At 38.2% G+C, this 19,635-nt stretch overlaps 2 protein-coding genes across 2 annotated transcripts in view; one reads left to right on the top strand and one right to left on the bottom strand.

Annotated features, from left to right (window-relative positions):
• Window positions 1-19,635, bottom strand: part of LOC134824925 (FAS-associated factor 1-like) — a 29,572-nt gene that overhangs the window by 5,224 nt on the left and 4,713 nt on the right. The window contains exons 6-11 of the mRNA XM_063836932.1: window positions 18,087-18,184; window positions 13,446-13,551; window positions 13,226-13,309; window positions 13,044-13,109; window positions 12,484-12,547; window positions 8,350-8,443 (exon numbers count right to left, since the gene is read on the bottom strand). Coding sequence (XP_063693002.1) covers window positions 8,350-8,443; window positions 12,484-12,547; window positions 13,044-13,109; window positions 13,226-13,309; window positions 13,446-13,551; window positions 18,087-18,184 — 512 coding nt within the window. The remainder of the gene's footprint in view (window positions 1-8,349; window positions 8,444-12,483; window positions 12,548-13,043; window positions 13,110-13,225; window positions 13,310-13,445; window positions 13,552-18,086; window positions 18,185-19,635) is intronic.
• LOC134825374 (serine/threonine-protein kinase pim-2-like) lies at window positions 14,254-14,946 on the top strand. Its single transcript, XM_063837552.1, has one exon. It carries the CDS (start codon window positions 14,341-14,343, stop codon window positions 14,944-14,946), a length of 606 nt encoding a protein of 201 aa, XP_063693622.1. The 5' UTR covers window positions 14,254-14,340.

The raw sequence follows: 19,635 nt of genomic DNA on the forward strand, positions 1-19,635 counted from the left end.
GATTTTTTGCTTAACATAGCTCATTTTTAAGTTCCTTTTTCAGAAGTCTTCCCTATCATACTGGCATAAAAACAGATTCACCTCCTTTATCTCTCAATATAATCTTGAACCTGGGCTCTACAGGTTATCGAATGTCCATCTCAGCATTTACAACTTACATTGAGTCATAAATTAGAATTATGTGGGGCACAGAGTCACTGAGGGATAGGTATCGTTGGGCCCGAAGTTCTGGGACCCAAAGTTGCAGGTGCCAGAAGTCCTGTGGCTGACTTTTGTTACTTTTGTTGGGTTTAGCGCACTGCAACAGGGTCATCAACTATCTTGACCGCCCCATAGCTCCGATGTTACAGGATCCTTTCGCCATTCCAGGATGGAGTTGGTATTAGGGTTAATCTTCAGATCGTTGCTGATGGACCCATGAAGGATCTTCCACATGTGTAGCAGGATATAGCGTTCCCTTCGAAGTTGTAGAGACATGAGTGAGAGTTTTTTTAATCTCCCCCAGTAATCAAGGTATTTGGTTCCTGCTATTCGAGATGTGAATGTCCGTTGAACTCCTTCCAGTTCTTGTATATCTGACACTTTAGATGGATTCCATAATGGGCAGCAGTATTCGAGTAAACTGCGTACCATGGACTTGTATAGTGTCAGCATGATAGTGGAGCTTCTTGAAGTAATAATGAATCTCAAAGAGACAGGTGGATACTGCACTGGACAGGCAGATAATATAGAAGTTATAAACCTGATTGATGATACTAACGAAGAGCCAATTTAAGCCAAGAGTACGAATACCCTTGTCTCTGAGGCCCAAAGTCATTGTGATTTGCGGCTCATGATCGATAAGGCCCACTGTCACTCAGGCGTGAGGTTCTGGAATCTGGGGCACATTACCTGGGCTACAAATGGATCAGAAGTTTTACTCAACGTTCAATACTGGTTTAAGATGTCTAACTAACCGTTGAAAAGATGTATGTGAGTCAAGAGTCCAATTTATTATCAAATATTTATCTCGGCCACTGCCCAGTTCCTGACATTTCAGGGTTTGTGACCCCTATTGCCTATGTCAGGTGCTGAAGGATTTTATCAAAACCATACAATAATATATAAAGCCCTATCGATAGCCACAAACCGCATCTTGAAAATTGCAACGTAAATATTTGCAACAAAAAGACAAAACGAATTACCAAATTTGTATTGACAGTGTAGCCAAAATTACCGATTTTTGCTAATATCTCTACAAATAAGCATTTTAGAGCATATAATGATTCATAAAGCTTATATAAATGTGCTCATTGCGAATATTTTGCAATATCGGAGAAGTTTCTACGACTTTTGTAGCTCGAGATATAAAAATAATCCGGTAATTCAGGCTGCGATGAGCCAAAAAACAGTTTTTCGTGATATCTTTAAAACTAGGCACTTGAGACCTTATATTGCTTCATAACTTGTATATAAATAAGGCTATTGCGGTTATTTTAAGCTAATATTCAAGTCTCTAAGTCTTTTAGAAGCCGAGATACAAAAATCCCAAATTTGCGACTGAGGGCAATTTAGAAATTTTGCCCTGTAGGACTGGGACTAGCGATACAAAATTTGCCCCTCGGTGATTTGAGTTACCAATGACCTATTTAACCTGAATCAGTAGCAAAAAACTCTATGCAGCGAAGTGCACACTGAACACTCAACCCCTGCCTGCTACTGGAGTATACAGACCGGAACATTGGGTAAGTTAAACACAAATAATGAAGTTAAGATCCGGTAATGTTCCGGTAATGGGAATTGGCAAAGAAGAGATAAGAGGATTTAGAGGAGATAATAAGAAGATTCACGACTGGAAACTATATTTATGTGGAAGTTGATCCGAAGGTATCTTTACCCCTTGTTAGTTGTTACCATTGTACATACCATTTTGTTAAGAACCTAACGTATCGAGTTTTGAGCTTTTCTCCAAACAACTCATCTCCCCGAGGGAGTTGCCGTTTCATCAATGTTCAAGGACACTAAATACAAGAAGACACTAACCCCTCTGACGTGACGGAAGTGGCCACATAAAGCTACGCGTACCAATGATTACAGAGACGGTATTAAATTACCAGAATCTAGCTACGTGTGGACTGTGGACGCTCCCTTAAATTTCCAAGATTCTTGATATGATAGTTAAATATATATTATTATTAATTATTGGGTCGGTATGATAGACGATTGACATGACGTAGACATTATTGTAACGTACGTACGTAACGCGCGACGCGATCGAATCAAATTAATTAAGTACGTGCGATTCTTTGCGCGGACGGAATTGCATCTTTGTACATGCTGCTTACGTTAAACGACAAGAAACAAAGGGCGTTCTCGTTGCCACGGTCAGTCCGCTATGTTAAAAGTTCAACGATAATGTAATGATCATAGACACAATTGAACAAGTTCAAGATAGCGCATTCATACGCTCTTTATTAGTCACGAATCTATGATACCCAGGTCTTAATGTCACAAATTTACCGAATGAAGAGCATGTTAATTTTAGATTTTAGTGAGGCGGGTAAAAATTTGACCGAGGAGAAGCAAGACTTTATTTGCCCTTGAAAGGGTTTTTAATGACTCAGATTTTGAAACAATACGTTATATTTTTAGCCTCAATAGATTGGGCAGGGTTTGCAATCGATTCTCTTGAATTAGATCTTACCGAATTGAAAACGAACAATGGGACGGTATTTGATTCAGAAAGAGAGCGCCCTGCCCGACAATGAAATTTCATTTTTGAAGACGCCGAGTGTTTTCTTTCTTGACCAATTGCTTGCGAGATTACGCAGAATCACACAAAAGAAGGGAGCGAGCAATCACAACGATATTGGGACAAAAAGAGTGACGGGAGCAAAATAATAGATAGATAGAGGTAAAATAATGATGTTGGGCGTGTGACCTACTATATAAGAATCCACCGAGGATTCTCAAATCATATTCAAACACTTGAATCACTTTTGTGGGTATTCTTACCCTCTTAAAGAACTTTGAACTTGAAATCTTGCTTCTCTACCATCCCTCCCCCCTGGGGCTAACTCTAACTTAACCACCCCCTGAGCTATCACTGATTTAACCACATCCTCCCTGGGCCCTTGTGTCCACCCTTTAAAAATAGTTCCGTCCCGTTTCCTGCGCTCTTATTTCCATTGCCCTTGTGTCCTCCGCCCTCGTGTCTGGTTCCCTTAGGGTTAGGGTTTGTGTATGCGAATTTTCTCTCAACCTAAAGCTAGCCCTCATGTTTTGCACCGACAAATCTCCCGCCGTAGAGTCTCACGCCATTGAGTCCCGCACCTGCGCTCAGTGGAGTACACTTCAACTAAAACTCTAACTAGTTCACACTGTTTTAACATTTCCGTTTAACTGTTTAACCCCAAAACCTCGTTATCTTCACTCGACCTTATTAGTGTAACAGTAAAACTCACAACGAGAATGAACAATGTCGGGATAGTCCTCTTGTTGGTGTGTGTGCTGAGCGTCGTAGTCAACACTGACAGAGATCAACAGAGCAGAGGTCAACACCCTACTCGAACTCACTGGTATTGAGAAAAGGGCTACTTTGGATTCAGAGTAAGACATTCTTTTTTTATATTTCTCTCGAAATTTATCTTATAATTGTTTCTGATAGGGGGTAATGTCCATCAGCTTCAATCCTCAAATATGGACCATGATAACCAAAATACTTACCCCCCTCAGCTGCTTAGCAAAGTGCTATGATGGCTACCTCATTGAAAAAACCTCCACAAGATGGAACGTCCTGATGAGTTGTGTGACAAACTGCTAGCGGAAGCGCACTCGGTGCATTGTCCTGTTATTGCTAGCAAGAACTTGGCGCAATGTGTTGCAAGTGCTAGTGAGGGAGATCGGCACAATGCTCTGTATTTGCAGATTTGACTATTCCCAGCCGGGCATTTTACATGTGACTGCAGATTTTATTTTATCTTTGGACTTTGATTTGGACATTGGGGTCGTTCACATATTACGTAATCACAGGGGAATGGGGGGTTCTAATTGATTACGCTAGTGATTGCGTAATATGTGAACGACCCCATTTAAGTGCACTTTAACTAAACCCGGTTCACGCTGATTTAACGGCCCAGCAGTGTTTTCCAGGTTATTGTTGTGTGTTCTGTTGTGCAGGTCAAACATTTCTAATTCTAATCAGCACAATCATGTACGATATAAGGTAATCTATGTGTTCATGTGATATTACTGTACTATGCGTCTAATGTCTATGTGAAATGGTCAAATAGGTACAATGCCAAACGGTTAATAACCGGCTAATAACCGGCTTTTAGCCGATTGGAATTGTACCTATTTCTCTATTTGCTGTGAAATGTAAATTGAGGTTAATCTGTAAATATTTTAAATTCGCACTGAAATTCTAGAAATAAAGCGTTTCTATTTTCTCTCGTTGCTTCTATTTCTAGCAGAAAAAAGTAACTTAATTAATATTTCTGATTTTTAGTGTTGATTCAAATTTTGATTATATAACAGTTTTTTTAAAAATAAAAATAAGATAGTCTTCCCCCGAAAACCTCACTTTAACCCTGATAAACCTCAAAACCTCATTATCTTCACTCAATCTTATTAGCATTAAGGAGTGTGGAGTGTAACAGTAAAACTCACAACGAGAATGAACAATGTCGGGATAGTCCTTTTGTTGGTGTGTGTGCTGAACGTTGTGGTCAACACTGCAGATATCAACGGAGCAGAAATCAATAAAGGTCTCGAGAAGAGGGCTACTTTAGATTCGGAGTAAGACATTCTTTATTTATTAGTTAATGACACGTAATTTATCTATTTCCCAATGAATGATCCATTATTTATTTGTTAGTTTCTGATACAGTGACAGTTTATTTGAAATTCGATTAAAAAGCACCAGCTCCAGTCCAAAATTGAGCATCTAAAATAAAATCATATTTACATAGCATAATTTATTATTTATTCGAATCCTCAAATATGGACCATGATAACCAAAATACTTACCCCCTCAGCTGCTTAGCAAAGTGCTATGATGGCTACCTCATTGAAAAAACCTCCACAAGATGGAACGTCCTGATGAGTTGTGTGACAAACTGCTAGCGGAAGCGCACTCGGTGCATTGTCCTGTAATTGCTAGCAAGAACTTGGGGCGATGTGTTGCAAGTGCTAGTCAGGGAGATCGGCACAATGCTCTGTATTTGGAGATTTGACTATTCCCAGCAGGGCATTTTACGTGTGGCTGCAGATTTTATTTTATCTTTGGACTTTGATTTGGACATTGGGGTCGTTCACATATTACGTAATCACAGGGGAATGGGGGTTCTAATTGATTACGCTAGTGATTGCGTAATATGTGAACGACCCCATGAAAGTGCACTTTAACTAAACCTGGTTCACACTGATTTAACGGCCCAGCAGTGTTTTCCAGGTTATTGTTGTGTGTTCTGTTGTGCAGGTCAAACATTTCTAATTCTAATCAGCACAATCATGTACGATATAAGGTAATCTATGTGTTCATGTGATATTACTGTACTATGCGTCTAATGTCTATGTGAAATGGTCAAACAGGTACAATGCCAAACGGTTAATAACCGGCTAATAACCGGCTTTTAGCCGATTGGAATTGTACCTATTTGCTGTGAAATGTAAATTGAGGTTAATCTGTAAATATTTTAAATTCGCACTGAAATTCTAGAAATAAAGCGTTTCTATTTTCTCTCGTTGCTTCTATTTCTAGCAGAAAAAAGTAACTTAATTAATATTTCTGATTTTTAGTGTTGATTCAAATTTTGATTCTAGCTGTTTTGTTTTTAATAAAAATAAGATAGTCTTCCCCCGAAAACCTCACTTTAACCCTGATAAACCTCAAAACCTCATTATCTTCACTCAATCTTATTAGCATTAAGGAGTGTGGAGTGTAACAGTAAAACTCGCAACGAGAATGAACAATGTCGGGATAGTCCTTTTGTTGGTGTGTGTACTGAACGTCGTGGTCAACACTGCAGATATCAACGGAGCAGAAATCAATAGAGGTCTCGAGAAGAGGGCTACTTTAGATTCGGAGTAAGACATTCTTTATTTATTAGTTAATGACACGTCATTTATCTATTTCCCAATGAATGATCCATTATTTATTTGTTAGTTTCTGATACAGTGACAGTTTATTTGAATATCTGTCGATTAAAAAGCAACCAGCTCCAGTCCAAAATTGAGCATCTAAAATAAAATCATATTTACATAGCATAATTTATTATTTATTCGAATCCTCAAATATGGACCATGATAACCAAAATACTTACCCCCTCAGCTGCTTAGCAAAGTGCTATGATGGCTACCTCATTGAAAAAACCTCCACAAGATGGAACGTCCTGATGAGTTGTGTGACAAACTGCTAGCGGAAGCGCACTCGGTGCATTGTCCTGTAATTGCTAGCAAGAACTTGGGGCGATGTGTTGCAAGTGCTAGTCAGGGAGATCGGCACAATGCTCTGTATTTGGAGATTTGACTATTCCCAGCAGGGCATTTTACGTGTGGCTGCAGATTTTATTTTATCTTTGGACTTTGATTTGGACATTGGGGTCGTTCACATTTATTACGTAATCACAGGGGAATGGGGGTTCTAATTGATTACGCTAGTGATTGCGTAATATGTGAACGACCCCATTAAAGTGCACTTTAACTAAACCTGGTTCACACTGATTTAACGGCCCAGCAGTGTTTTCCAGGTTATTGTTGTGTGTTCTGTTGTGCAGGTCAAACATTTCTAATTCTAATCAGCACAATCATGTACGATATAAGGTAATCTATGTGTTCATGTGATATTACTGTACTATGCGTCTAATGTCTATGTGAAATGGTCAAACAGGTACAATGCCAAACGGTTAATAACCGGCTAATAACCGGCTTTTAGCCGATTGGAATTGTACCTATTTGCTGTGAAATGTAAATTGAGGTTAATCTGTAAATATTTTAAATTCGCACTGAAATTCTAGAAATAAAGCGTTTCTATTTTCTCTCATTGCTTCTATTTCTAGCAGAAAAAAGTAACTTAATTAATATTTCTGATTTTTAGTGTTGATTCAAATTTTGATTCTAGCTGTTTTGTGTTTTCTAAAAATAAGATAGTCTTCCCCCGAAAACCTCACTTTAACCCTGATAAACCTCAAAACCTCATTATCTTCACTCAATCTTATTAGCATTAAGGAGTGTGGAGTGTAACAGTAAAACTCGCAACGAGAATGAACAATGTCGGGATAGTCCTTTTGTTGGTGTGTGTACTGAACGTCGTGGTCAACACTGCAGATATCAACATCCCAGAAATCAATAGAGGTCTCGAGAAGAGGGCTACTTTAGATTCAGAGTAAGACATTCTTTATTTATTAGTTAATGACACTTCATTTATCTATTTCCCAATGAATGATCCATTATTTATTTGTTAGTTTATGATACAGTGACAGTTTATTTGAAATTATCTGGTCGATTAAAAAGCACCAGCTCCAGTCCAAAATGGAGCATCTAAAATAAAATCATAACTATAGTGAAGATGACATATTTACATAGCATAATTTATTATTTATTCGAATCCTCAAATATGGACCATGATAATCAAAATACTTACCCCCCTCAGCTGCTTAGCAAAGTGCTATGATGGCTACCTCATTGAAAAAACCTCCACAAGATGGAACGTCCTGATGAGTTGTGTGACAAACTGCTAGCGGAAGCGCACTCGGTGCATTGTCCTGTAATTGCTAGCAAGAACTTGGCGCAATGTGTTGCAAGTGCTAGTAAGGGAGATCGGCACAATGCTCTGTATTTGGAGATTTGACTATTCCCAACAGGGCATTTTACGTGTGGCTGTAGATTTGGACATTGTTAGCGCTCAGCGGGTCCGGACTCTACGGCATGAGACACTACAGCGGGAGATTTGTCGGCGCAAAGAATTAGGGTGAGGATTTTCCCTCAACCTAATCCTCATGCATTTACAAATCTTCCGCTGTACCGTGTCACGCTGTTTATTCCGTGCACTTTAACTAAACCTGGTTCACACTGTTTTAACGGCCCAGCAGAGTTTTCCAGGTTTTTGTTGTGTGTTCACATTTCTAATTCTAATCAGCACAGTTATGTACGTTTTGAGGTAATTTATGTGTTCATGTGATATTACTGTAAGTGAAATGTAAATTGAGGTTAATCTGTGTATAATATTTAAAATTCGCATCGAAATTCTAAAAATACAGCGTTTTTATTTTCTCTGTTCTATTTCTAGCAGAAAAAGTAACTTAATAAATATTTTCGACCTACAACGAAAAATAAGACTTATTAAAGAAGACCTAATTAATTAAGACTAACCGTTCCTCGAAGACTTGTAGAAATTGCAAGACGTTTTCCTCAGCGCTCTTGCCCACCGTCATAAGCGGACGCTGTGCAGATGTGCTCGAACATTCTGAAAAAGAGGACAGGGTTAGTACGCTGTGCAGATGTGCTCGAACATTCTGAAAAAGAGGACAGGGTTAGTACGCTGTGCAGATGTGACTCCACTCGAACATTCTGAAAAAGAGGACAAGATAAGTTCAAGAAGTTAGAAGTTAGAGTCTGCCGAACTCTATTAACAGGTCAGTCAGGCAGCGCTTCACAATCTGTTGATAAAACGTATATAATTAATAATTATAATGTATATAAAATGATCTATACTGTTATAATATATTTAAGATAGTTAAAGAGAGCGCACCTGTTCAACCAGTAACAGTGTTACTGATACAGTCACACAACACAACACATTAAACATGCTATATCAGCTTAGAACAAGCACGGGCCCGGGGTCAGGGCGGTGTCTCAGCAGCCCGACCACTGAGGGTAGACATTAGGGTGGACATTAGAGTGGACATTAGAGTGGATATAAGGGTAGACATTAGGGTGGACATTAGTGTGGACATTAGGGTGGACATTAGGGTGGACAAAAGAGTGGACATTAGGGTGGACACTGGACATTAGTGTGGACATTAGGGTGGACATAAGGGTGGACATTATGGTGGACATAAGGGTCCAGACATTAGAGTGGACATAAGGGTAGACATTAGGGTGGACATTAGTGTGGACATTAGGGTGGACATTAGGGTGGATATTAGTGTGGACATTAGGGTGGACATTAGGGTGGACATTAGGGTGGACATTAGGGTGGACATTAGTGTGGACATTATGGTAGACATAAAGGTAAACATTAGGGTGGACATTAGGGTGGACATTAAAGCATTAGGCTAGGGTGGACATTAGGGTGGACATTAGGGTGGACATTAGGGTGGACATTAGTGTGGACATTAGTGTGGACATAATGGTAGACATAAAGGTAAACATTAGGGTGGACATTAGGGTGGACATTAAAGCATTAGGCTGGGGTGGACATTAGGGTGGACATTAGGGTGGATATTAGGGTGGGCATTAGGGTAGACATAAGGGTGGGCATTAGGGTAGACATAATGGTAGACATTAGGTAAACATTAGGGTGGACATTAGGGTGGACATTAAAGCATTAGGCTAGGGTGGACATTAGGGTGGACATTAGGGTGGGCATTAGGGTAGACATAAGGGTGGGCATTAGGGTAGACATAAGGGTAGACATAAGGGTGGGCATTAGGGTGGACATACGATGCTAATTCTATTTTAAAGTTAAGTGTCTAAAGGAAAAGCGTGGAGTGATCAGCCAGGGGATTTCAGAACACAACAGAAGGTTTTGATAATGTTTTATAGAGTCCCCTGTTCTGACCTGAATAATTACATGTGACATGTCATGTGACATGCCATGACCTTTTAAGGCATGCGTTTATAAACGCATGCCTTAAAAGGTATAGTATAAATACTTTCTAGTATAAATACTTTCTAGCACCAAATTATTCAAGGGTGAGGGACATCATGTATGGGCTTGCAATAATGTTTGTGATAAGTAAGCACTGAAATCTGAAACATTATGAATTTTCAGTACGATGTGATACTATTGTCTCAGAATGATACTCAAAAAGTACACTTTGGTGTGATTGAGAAATATAAGGTGATCATTGTATCATGTATATTGAGTTATTAGTAAATAAAATAGTGTATTTAATGGTCAGTATTATTACTATTGTACTGTTTTATAATTGTCCCATATACTACTACTAAGTACTATGATAAGTTTTAAACTAATTACAATACTACAAATCTATTACATTTATTGAGAATTATGTGATACATAACTTTGTATGAAAAGCATAAATATAGTATCTAATTAGACTAAAAAACACAATAAACTACTTTTCATTTGCCACATGAATTGATTCAGATTTCAGGGTAATTCACACGAGTTCGATAAATCTACACACTACACTGACCCCTGTAATATTGTAGCAACTATAATACTATTCTATATTATATTATGTAATACACTTATAATATTATATATTATATTTAATGATATATCATCATATGTATATAATATACTTACAATATAATATCTCTATGTTAATTTCACTGTACATTACATGATAATAATGCACGTTGAATCTTGTACACAAATTACTCGTGATTTAGAGACAGAAAATGTTACATATTTATATCAACATAACATTGCATAAAGTACAGTTTTAATACTTTCAACACAAATATGTAGCAAATATGTAGCAAATATGTAGCAAATAATTTGTGTTAGCGGATGGATTAATGATGGTACCTGTGTTACAAGGTGATATGGATCAATCATTCATCGACCATATTTTTTTGTATAATAGCTTCTTTTATGTATCTTTCCTTCTAGTAACCACATTGTAGTTACTAGTTACTGGCTACTAGCGTATATAATGTGAGTCATAATATTATAATATGAGGCATGTGATTGTTACTGGCTCAGTGTCTCGTATTGTTGGAGCTATCACATGATGACTCATTAGTCATGCTTGGTATTACAGATCTAAAAAACTCTTATTAATTTCCTAGAAAGAAGGGATAATAAGAACTTCTAAGCTTAAAGTTAAAAATTAACAAGAATGATCCCATTAATATTTTCACGTATTGCGTGCGGTTTAAATTCATGAGTCTTTTGTCCACATTTGATCGCACATAACAATCTCTGAAAATTCATGTATTTTTCTTGTAAATCGAAAGAAAAAACATTTAAATATTATATATTATAATATTATGATAGTTCAGAAAAATAAAACAAGGTTCAGTAATACCCTATTTACCGTACAGTTAGAGGAAAGAACTTAGCACGATAAATAATTAATCTATCAGTGTGTACGGAAAATCGGGGGTTTATGGTATATTATGCAACATTGTGTTCACTACTTAAACCTCCACCATTATGTGATATGTATACTTTACTTCATCTGGTGGGTCAGCATGGTCTATTCTCGTTCAGCTAATTGAATCAAGGCAGTAAGGTAGTACGTTTTCATGAAAAGTCGGGGTGAGATGTGCCGAGAGCGGGAATTGGACCCACTTTCGGGAGGTCGTGGGTCCAATTCCCGCTCTCGGCACATCTCACCCCGACTTTTCATGAAAACGTACTACCTTACTGCCTTGATTCAATTAGCTGAACGAGAATAGACCATGCTTACCCACCAGATGAAATATATGCTTGCATAGTTGCAACCTTGGATTCCTTGGACCTGGATTCTTTGGCTACTTAAACATGGCATGAAATACGGCTGTGGCTAAGAATCCAACTCCCAGTAATGTATACTTTACATAATATTAATATGTGATATTATGTATACTTTACATAATATTATGTCATACCCCAAAATTATCCAAACATTTCATAGTACTTATTAAACTTTATTATTAACACATCTAAACAAGTAAAAGATGCAATTAGTACTCAGTAAAGGTTATTTCAGGTTTCATGGCCGATGTTCCAATCTATTAATAGCAATGACGCCATAAAACTACTTGTGACTGTTTATGTCGACTGTGGGCTATAAATTTCGTTATTCTTCTAAACAACCAAGGAGAACCTAACACGCTGTGGTATGAATAATGAATATATAAAATGTCACGAAAGTTTGGATTGACAAGGCCAGTAATACTAGACCTGACAAAGCTGAGCAACAAAAAAAAACAACACTAACTAGAACAACACTAATTAGAACAACACTAATTAGAACAACACTAATTACAACAACACTAACTACAACACTAACTACTACACTAACTACTACAACACTAACTACTACAACACTAACTACTACACTAACTACAACACTAACTACAACTCTACAACAACACTAACTACAACACTAACTAACGTCATGTAGTATGTAGTTACAACTCTAATTTTTCACTCAATCTCTCACTTTATTAGTCAGGGCCCAGAGGGAGATTTTGGTGAATTGTCACATGATCAACTACGGGGCCATAAAATATGTGGAACTGTATTTTATATAATTACTTGTAATTGCCTGATTAACTGAACATAATATATATATAATTACTAATTAACTAATTACTAATTACCTGGTGATTCCAACACGTCCTCGTCCATGAACTCGTCGTCTGATCCTACAGATGCTCTGCCAGCCTGGTTGAGAATTAATTGGTTTAAGTAATTAGTAATTAATTAGTTATCTTTGGTCATTACAAGGAGAAAATAGTGTTTAATTGTATCGGAAGTTAAATCTAAATATGTTAAACTTTTGTTTGTCCATTTGGTTAAAAGAAGAACTACATTAAATCTTTTAATTGTTTCGGACGATCATTTGCATTATAGAAAGTTTATCTATGTTATATATTATCAACAAGCTAGGACTCGACTGTGGGCTTGAAAGAAAGGCGGTGGTTAAAAAGTATTATGACTGGGATAATATCTTGAAGGTCGTCTACCGGAAGGGGGACATTGACAATTTATTTCACTAAATTAGCTTTCAAATATCAAGTATGTCAATGTTAAAACTTCAGGTATAGGACAAATCTTGTTGAACTAAATGTTAACAATGTTGAAAGAATGTTGAATTAAATAAATTGCATCTAAATGTTTCAAATATTGAACACAATGTTGACGCGGCATATAACTAAACCTCTTGTCTGCGAAAGACTTTCAGTCTGTGAAACGGTGTTTCTAACACCAAGTCTCTTAGTTCGAGCTGAAAAATTAACTAATAACATAATCGTCAACCAAAGTATTATCTTATTGATATAAAATGTGCGATCTAAAACTAAAAGAAAGAGATCATAGAAAAGAGAAAGTTCTGGAAATTACCGAGTCGGATGTACCGGGGGGCCAGCCTTCCCACCTTTGTTGGCTCGCTGGTATGTTATACGTACTTTCCACATACGACTTCACCTAACGAATAAGTAGTTAATTAATTAATCGGTTAATTAATTAGGTAAATTAAATTCCTCCTATCTCCATGCAGTCACTGATTATATTCGGAAAAAATACTTGAACAAAAAATACATATATTCAACAAAAAACTTACCTGTCGGACGTGATTATTGGCAGGAAAGACGAGATCATATTCCAGTCCCTCCACGCTCATTTTGAATCGGTATCTGGAGCTGCTCATAATACTGCTGCTGCCTTGCCTGCAGAAGGGGTGTTAATGTTTGCAGATTAGAAGGAGGGGCTGGGCAGTTATTGGCCGTAGAAAAGAGGATGTTTGATTAGCCTTAGACAGGGCCATTGTAGTACAGAGCAAATCAGACACTGAAACGATGATTTTCTCAACTTTACTTTTAGTTCTATACACTATTTAATAGAGCTTCATGTTCAACACCTAGTAACTAAGTCACAGTGTCGACATAAATAAGGAACTAATTACTAAATTCCTTGACTAAGTACATTGTGTGGCTGTTACTGAGTTACTCACAATGATCACCTGAGTCACATCATATATTTACATTATACAGTGTACAGGGTGGAGATAAAATGTGACCTGATCACGCCACTCCTCATCAATTGGAGTAAATAGTAGTTATCTGATCAGGACCAAGCCGGAGTAAACATTTGCGGCATTCAATCAATCAGTTCCCCAATCACAGCACGTGATCTGGTGACCATCCTATCATTGGATCTTATCACATTGTTCGAGATCTGATCTCATGTGAGAAATAGGCACGACTCTCACCTTGCCGAATCCAATCACTCTAACTCAATTCCCCAATTACAGCATGTGAACATCCAATGATCCAATCATCGGATCTTGTCACATAGTTCGAGATCTGATCTTATGTGAGAAATGGCCAATGGGCATGACTGACTCTTACCATGCTCGCCCCTGTCAAGTTAACTATAAATACCACCACATATCCTTACTCCATTCTATCGAACATTTCACCACTTCCACTTGAACTACTTATATATCTTCTCTAACGATGAACTCCACTGCACCAAACCCTCTACTTTTCACAGACTCCTACAAATCAATCAGACTGCTCGGAGAAGGCGGATATGGAGCTGTGTGGCTTGTCAAGCGGATATCTGATGGAACTCTCCACGCTGCTAAGATAGTCGATGATTCCAAATGCAAGAGGAAGACCTGGTGTGATGACAGATCAGCTCTGATACCTGACGAGATCCTTCTCTCGGAGACCCTGGATCATCCCAACCTGATCAACCTTCACGAAATCTACTTCGAGCAGAACTCCTGGATCATCGTGATGGAGTACATACCGGACTTTGTTGACCTATTCGACCATATCTCTACGAAAGGAGCCTTGACCGTTGAGGATGCCCGAGAAGTTCTAACCCAGCTATTGGACACGTGCAGTTACCTCATCTCCCTGGGAATTGACCACAGGGACATCAAGGACGAGAACATCCTCTACAATCCTACAACTCGTCAAATCAAACTGATCGACTTCGGTTCTGCGTCCTGGATACCAGAAATGAAGCCCCCTACACCTCTTATCAAGGAACAGAAGTCTATCTCCCTCCAGAGCACTTCAACTTCGGATCCTACTCAGCTCTTCCTGCCATGACTTGGAGTATTGGATGCCTGGCCTATGCCCTACTGAACGGCGACTGTCCTTTTTCTACCAAGCAGGAAGTAACAGACTATCGGTATCTGGAGTTTATCAACCCTCGACTTGATCATGAAAGCAAAGAGTTTCTACGTGATGTTCTGATCATTGATGAAGATGATAGGATGATCCCTGAAGAACTTATCCTTCACCCTTGGATGGACTGGATTTCTATGGAGTAATATGATTTTGTTAATATGATTTTATTGGTATTTTAGCGCGGATATTTCGCTGATTGCTTTGTTTGATACAATTACATTTGATATTTCGTTACTCATGAATCCAGACTCATCATTTATCACTATCTAGTACCACAAAATAATGACAGTTTTTTACAGTCACTGAATTGATTGGCGACATGAACAAGTGTAACAAGTGGTTATTATGTTATTGGTACGGTTTTTATCAATCAGAACAAATAGATTAATTCTTCATTATCATCCTTGTTTATTAATGGTTGCAGTTTTCGATTTAACAAAACCGTCAAGTTTATATAAGGTATATAATGACCAAATTAAGTGATCAAATTAAGAGAACAAATTAAGATAACAGCAGTAGAATCGGATTCAATTATTAAGCTGGCATCAATTAGACGCAAACTGATGGTTTTAACAACATGAGATGCTTCATTCCTTCATTACTTTAAATATAATTACCCGACCAATTAACAAGTAACGATCACTTAACGATCAACTAACGTACCCTCTTAACCACAAGTTACCTATAAATACCATTGCACATCCTACTCCTATATCGAACATTTCTCTCCTCTAACGATGAACTCCACTGCAACAAACCCTCTACTTTTCACAGACTCCTACAAATCAATCAGACTGCTCGGAGAAGGCGGGTATGGAGCTGTGTGGCTTGTCAAGCGGATATCTGATGGAACTCTCCACGCTGCTAAGATAGTCGATGATTCCAAATGCAAGAGGAAGACCTGGTGTGATGACAGATCAGCTCTGATACCTGACGAAATCCTTCTCTCGGAGACCCTGGATCATCCCAACCTGATCAACCTTCACGAAATCTACTTCGAGCAGAACTCCTGGATCATCGTGATGGAGTACATACCTGACTTTGTTGACCTATTCGACCATATCTCTACGAAAGGAGCCTTGACCGTGGAGGATGCCCGAGAAGTTCTAACCCAGCTATTGGACACGTGCAGTTACCTCATCTCCCTGGGAATCGACCACAGGGACATCAAGGACGAGAACATCCTCTACAATCCTGTCACTCGCCGGATAAAACTGATCGACTTCGGTTCTGCGTCCTGGATTCCTGAAGATGAAGCCCCCTACACCTCTTATCAAGGAACAGAAGTCTATCTCCCTCCAGAGCACTTCAACTTTGGATCCTACTCAGCTCTTCCTGCCATGACTTGGAGTATTGGATGTCTGGCCTACGTCCTACTGAACGGCGACTGTCCTTTTCCTACCAAGCAGGAAGTGGCAGACCATCAGCATCTGGAGTTTATCAACTCTCGACTTGATCATGAAAGCAAGGAGTTTCTACGTGATGTTCTGATCATTGATGAAGATGATAGGATGATCCCTAAAGAACTTATCCTTCACCCTTGGATGGAATGGATTTCTATGGAGTAATCTGATTTTGTTATGATTTTATTCGGTATTTTTAGCGTCGATATTCTATATAATATTATTATTTATTTATATTTATTTCAATAATTGATTTGTTTGATACAGTTACATTCAAGGCTCGACCGGGACAGCCTTTTTGACCGGGACTGGAAAAAAGCGTAAAACATACTCATCACAGTATTTGGTTGTCCGTATCTATTAGAGTCTGATTAGCCAAACGAAATATCTCTGAGAATTTTGTGCAGTTTTTGTCTAGGATTTCAAATTAAGATCTTAATTAAGATTGGTGATAATTGTTCACTAATCTTAACATTTTCTTGGAATATTTAAAATGGCACCCAAGATCACGTATTTTCTGTCTGTTATTTTTTGTACGACTTATTTTTTTAAACATTCGTGAAACCTCAAACTTGACCAAAATGAACACAAATTCCTGAACTGATAAATATCACCCATTTGACACGTGTTAACAGTACGTGAACTATTACGTGACTAGTACGTGACCCAGCTATAAACACGTGCGTGATTTCAGAAAAACGCAAATAAATTAATAACGTATTCGAAGTATGCCAATACTGCATTACATACCTCGTAAACCTCGTAAACCTCGTAAACCTCGTAAACCTCGTAAACCTCGTAAACCTTGTACGTCCACTTTTTGTATCTTAATAACGTATCACTATTACATAATGTATGTGACGATGCCGGGTTTTGCCTTCTCAATGTCAGATTTAACCCCGATTTTGCAGAATTCTGCACGCACAAATACTGTACACCATGGTGCAAACAGTGAGCTTTGTAATGACGTTCAAAAAGGAAAGTACGCCCTACTGTTGATAGCCTAAAATAAACTTAACGATTATGTGAGCCCTTTCTATAGAATATAGCCCAGACACTTTTAAAATATATTTTAGGATTATATCATCAGGGCTTTGCAACAAAACGTTTGGTTGGTAATACAGATTACACGTCACGCTGGTCTGATTTCCTAACAGACTGAATACAAACCACTGAATTAATTGGTGACATGAACATAAGTATACATCATACGTCATAAGTATACGTCATAAGTATACATCATACGCCATAAGTATACGTCATAAGTATACATCATACGTCATAAGTATACATCATAAGTATACACCATACGTCATACGTATACGTCATAAGTAAACATCATACGTCATAAGTATACGTCATAAGTATACATCATAATTCATACGTCATGATGTCAAGTAGTTACTCTCTAAGCGGTAAGTTTTTATTGATTAAATATAATTGATTAATATCCTATATAAATATATAGTATTTAATAGTATTTAATAATAAATCTTTGATGTATCAAAATTGTCTAGCTAAGGCATTTTATAATTAACTAAACAAATTGAGAGATTAAAAATGCTTCATTACATTACAACTAATAACCCGTATAATTAACCAATTAACGATCAATTAGCAGCCAATTAACGATCAACTAGCAGCCAGTTAACGTACCCTCGTGTGTTGGGGACCTGGTTTGGTGTCTCCACCATCATCAGCCTGCAGTCCTGAGATACTCCCATCTGTTGAAGTGTCTTGTGATCCGTCTGTACCTGAGATATCACGAATATTATGAGAAAGTGAAAGTTGAGGATAGAGGGGGATTAAGACCCCTCTATCTTGAGGATAGAGGGGGATTGAGACCCCTCTATCTTGAGGATAGAGGGGGATTAAGATCCCTCTATCTTGAGGATAGAGGGGGATTAAGACCCCTCTATCTTGAGGATAGAGGGGGATTGAGACCCCTCTCTCTTGAGGATAGAGGGGGATTAAGATCCCTCTATCTTGAGGATAGAGGGGGATTAAGACCCCTCTATCTTGAGGATAGAGGGGGATTGAGACCCCTCTCTCTTGAGGATAGAGGGGGATTAAGATCCCTCTATCTTGAGGATAGAGGGGGATTAAGACCCCTCTATCTTGAGGATAGAGGGGGATTAAGACCCCTCTATATCAACATTATACATATTATATACCTTCTGTTATAATATAATTTGTTATACATTAGTGTTGAAAGTATTAAAACTAAAATATAATACGGCCGGAAATAATAGATTTAAATAATATATTAGAAAATGTTAATAAATATATTTGTCCGACAAATGGCGCGTGGCGAGGGCAACCCTCCTTACCAAATTTAGTGTCTTAATAGGTAAAACTACAAGGTAATGTGTTAGACAAAGTGGTAACAGCGCTTTATTGCGACAGTATTCTCATTGGTTAAGGTCAGGGTCAGAGTTATAGTCGCAATATAGTGGGGGAACCGGACAAGTTATACAAGTTATGTAAGGTATATAAGCAACATTTGACAAAGCATAGTGTGGAGTGAGCTATGTGCCCATCCTTGGAGAACCCGGTGGATGTCCTTGCTGTACGGCAGTGTTAAACAAGGAACTGAAACCGAGGGGTTCCGTTCAGGCCCTTCACACTTTGTTTCTGTCTAGTTCTAATGTACCGTCACAATAGTGACTTTAATATGATGGTGTTAAATAAAAAATAAAACAACATTTTAAATTAAGATAAATGTACAGAGTGATATTGCGAAGGATTGGCAAATTTGAAATTGTGTGTATCGTACAGTGTATAGTGTATAGTGCTAGTATTTTTTTTTTTTTTTTTTAAGAGAGGCTGGGCCAAGATAGCCCACGAGAGGATAGCATTGAGATGCTCTGCCTACCTCTGGGGTGTGGCAACCTTGGAGAAGGTTGCCGGTGAAATCAGAGTGATTGGTGGAGGATGGTGTAAGATGATATATGAGTCAAAATGATACGCTTAAATGCCAGCTGGGTTTGGAAAAGTAAAACGAGACGAGACAGCATATGAGCTAATACTTTAAGTCACCCCGGTCTGATCCAGCTCTTCCGGCACAATTAAGCGTTTGGTGCGGTTTGCGAAATCGACAATTGTGGTGATGTGTTGGTTGTCGAATATGTCATTGACAGAGAGGTAGTAGTCCTGGAAATATTGACCTCTAATTTGGGCAATAGCTGGACACTGTCCAAGGAAG

This window comes from Bolinopsis microptera, chromosome 13 (genome assembly GCF_026151205.1).
Source record: "Bolinopsis microptera isolate Bmic1 chromosome 13, MBARI_Bmic_1.0, whole genome shotgun sequence".
Lineage (NCBI taxonomy): Eukaryota > Metazoa > Ctenophora > Tentaculata > Lobata > Bolinopsidae > Bolinopsis > Bolinopsis microptera.

What these genes read in the sequence shown, in the direction of transcription:
- LOC134825374 (XM_063837552.1), top strand. Translation starts at nt 14,341, where the DNA reads ATGAACTCCACTGCACCAAACCCTCTACTTTTCACAGACTCCTACAAA.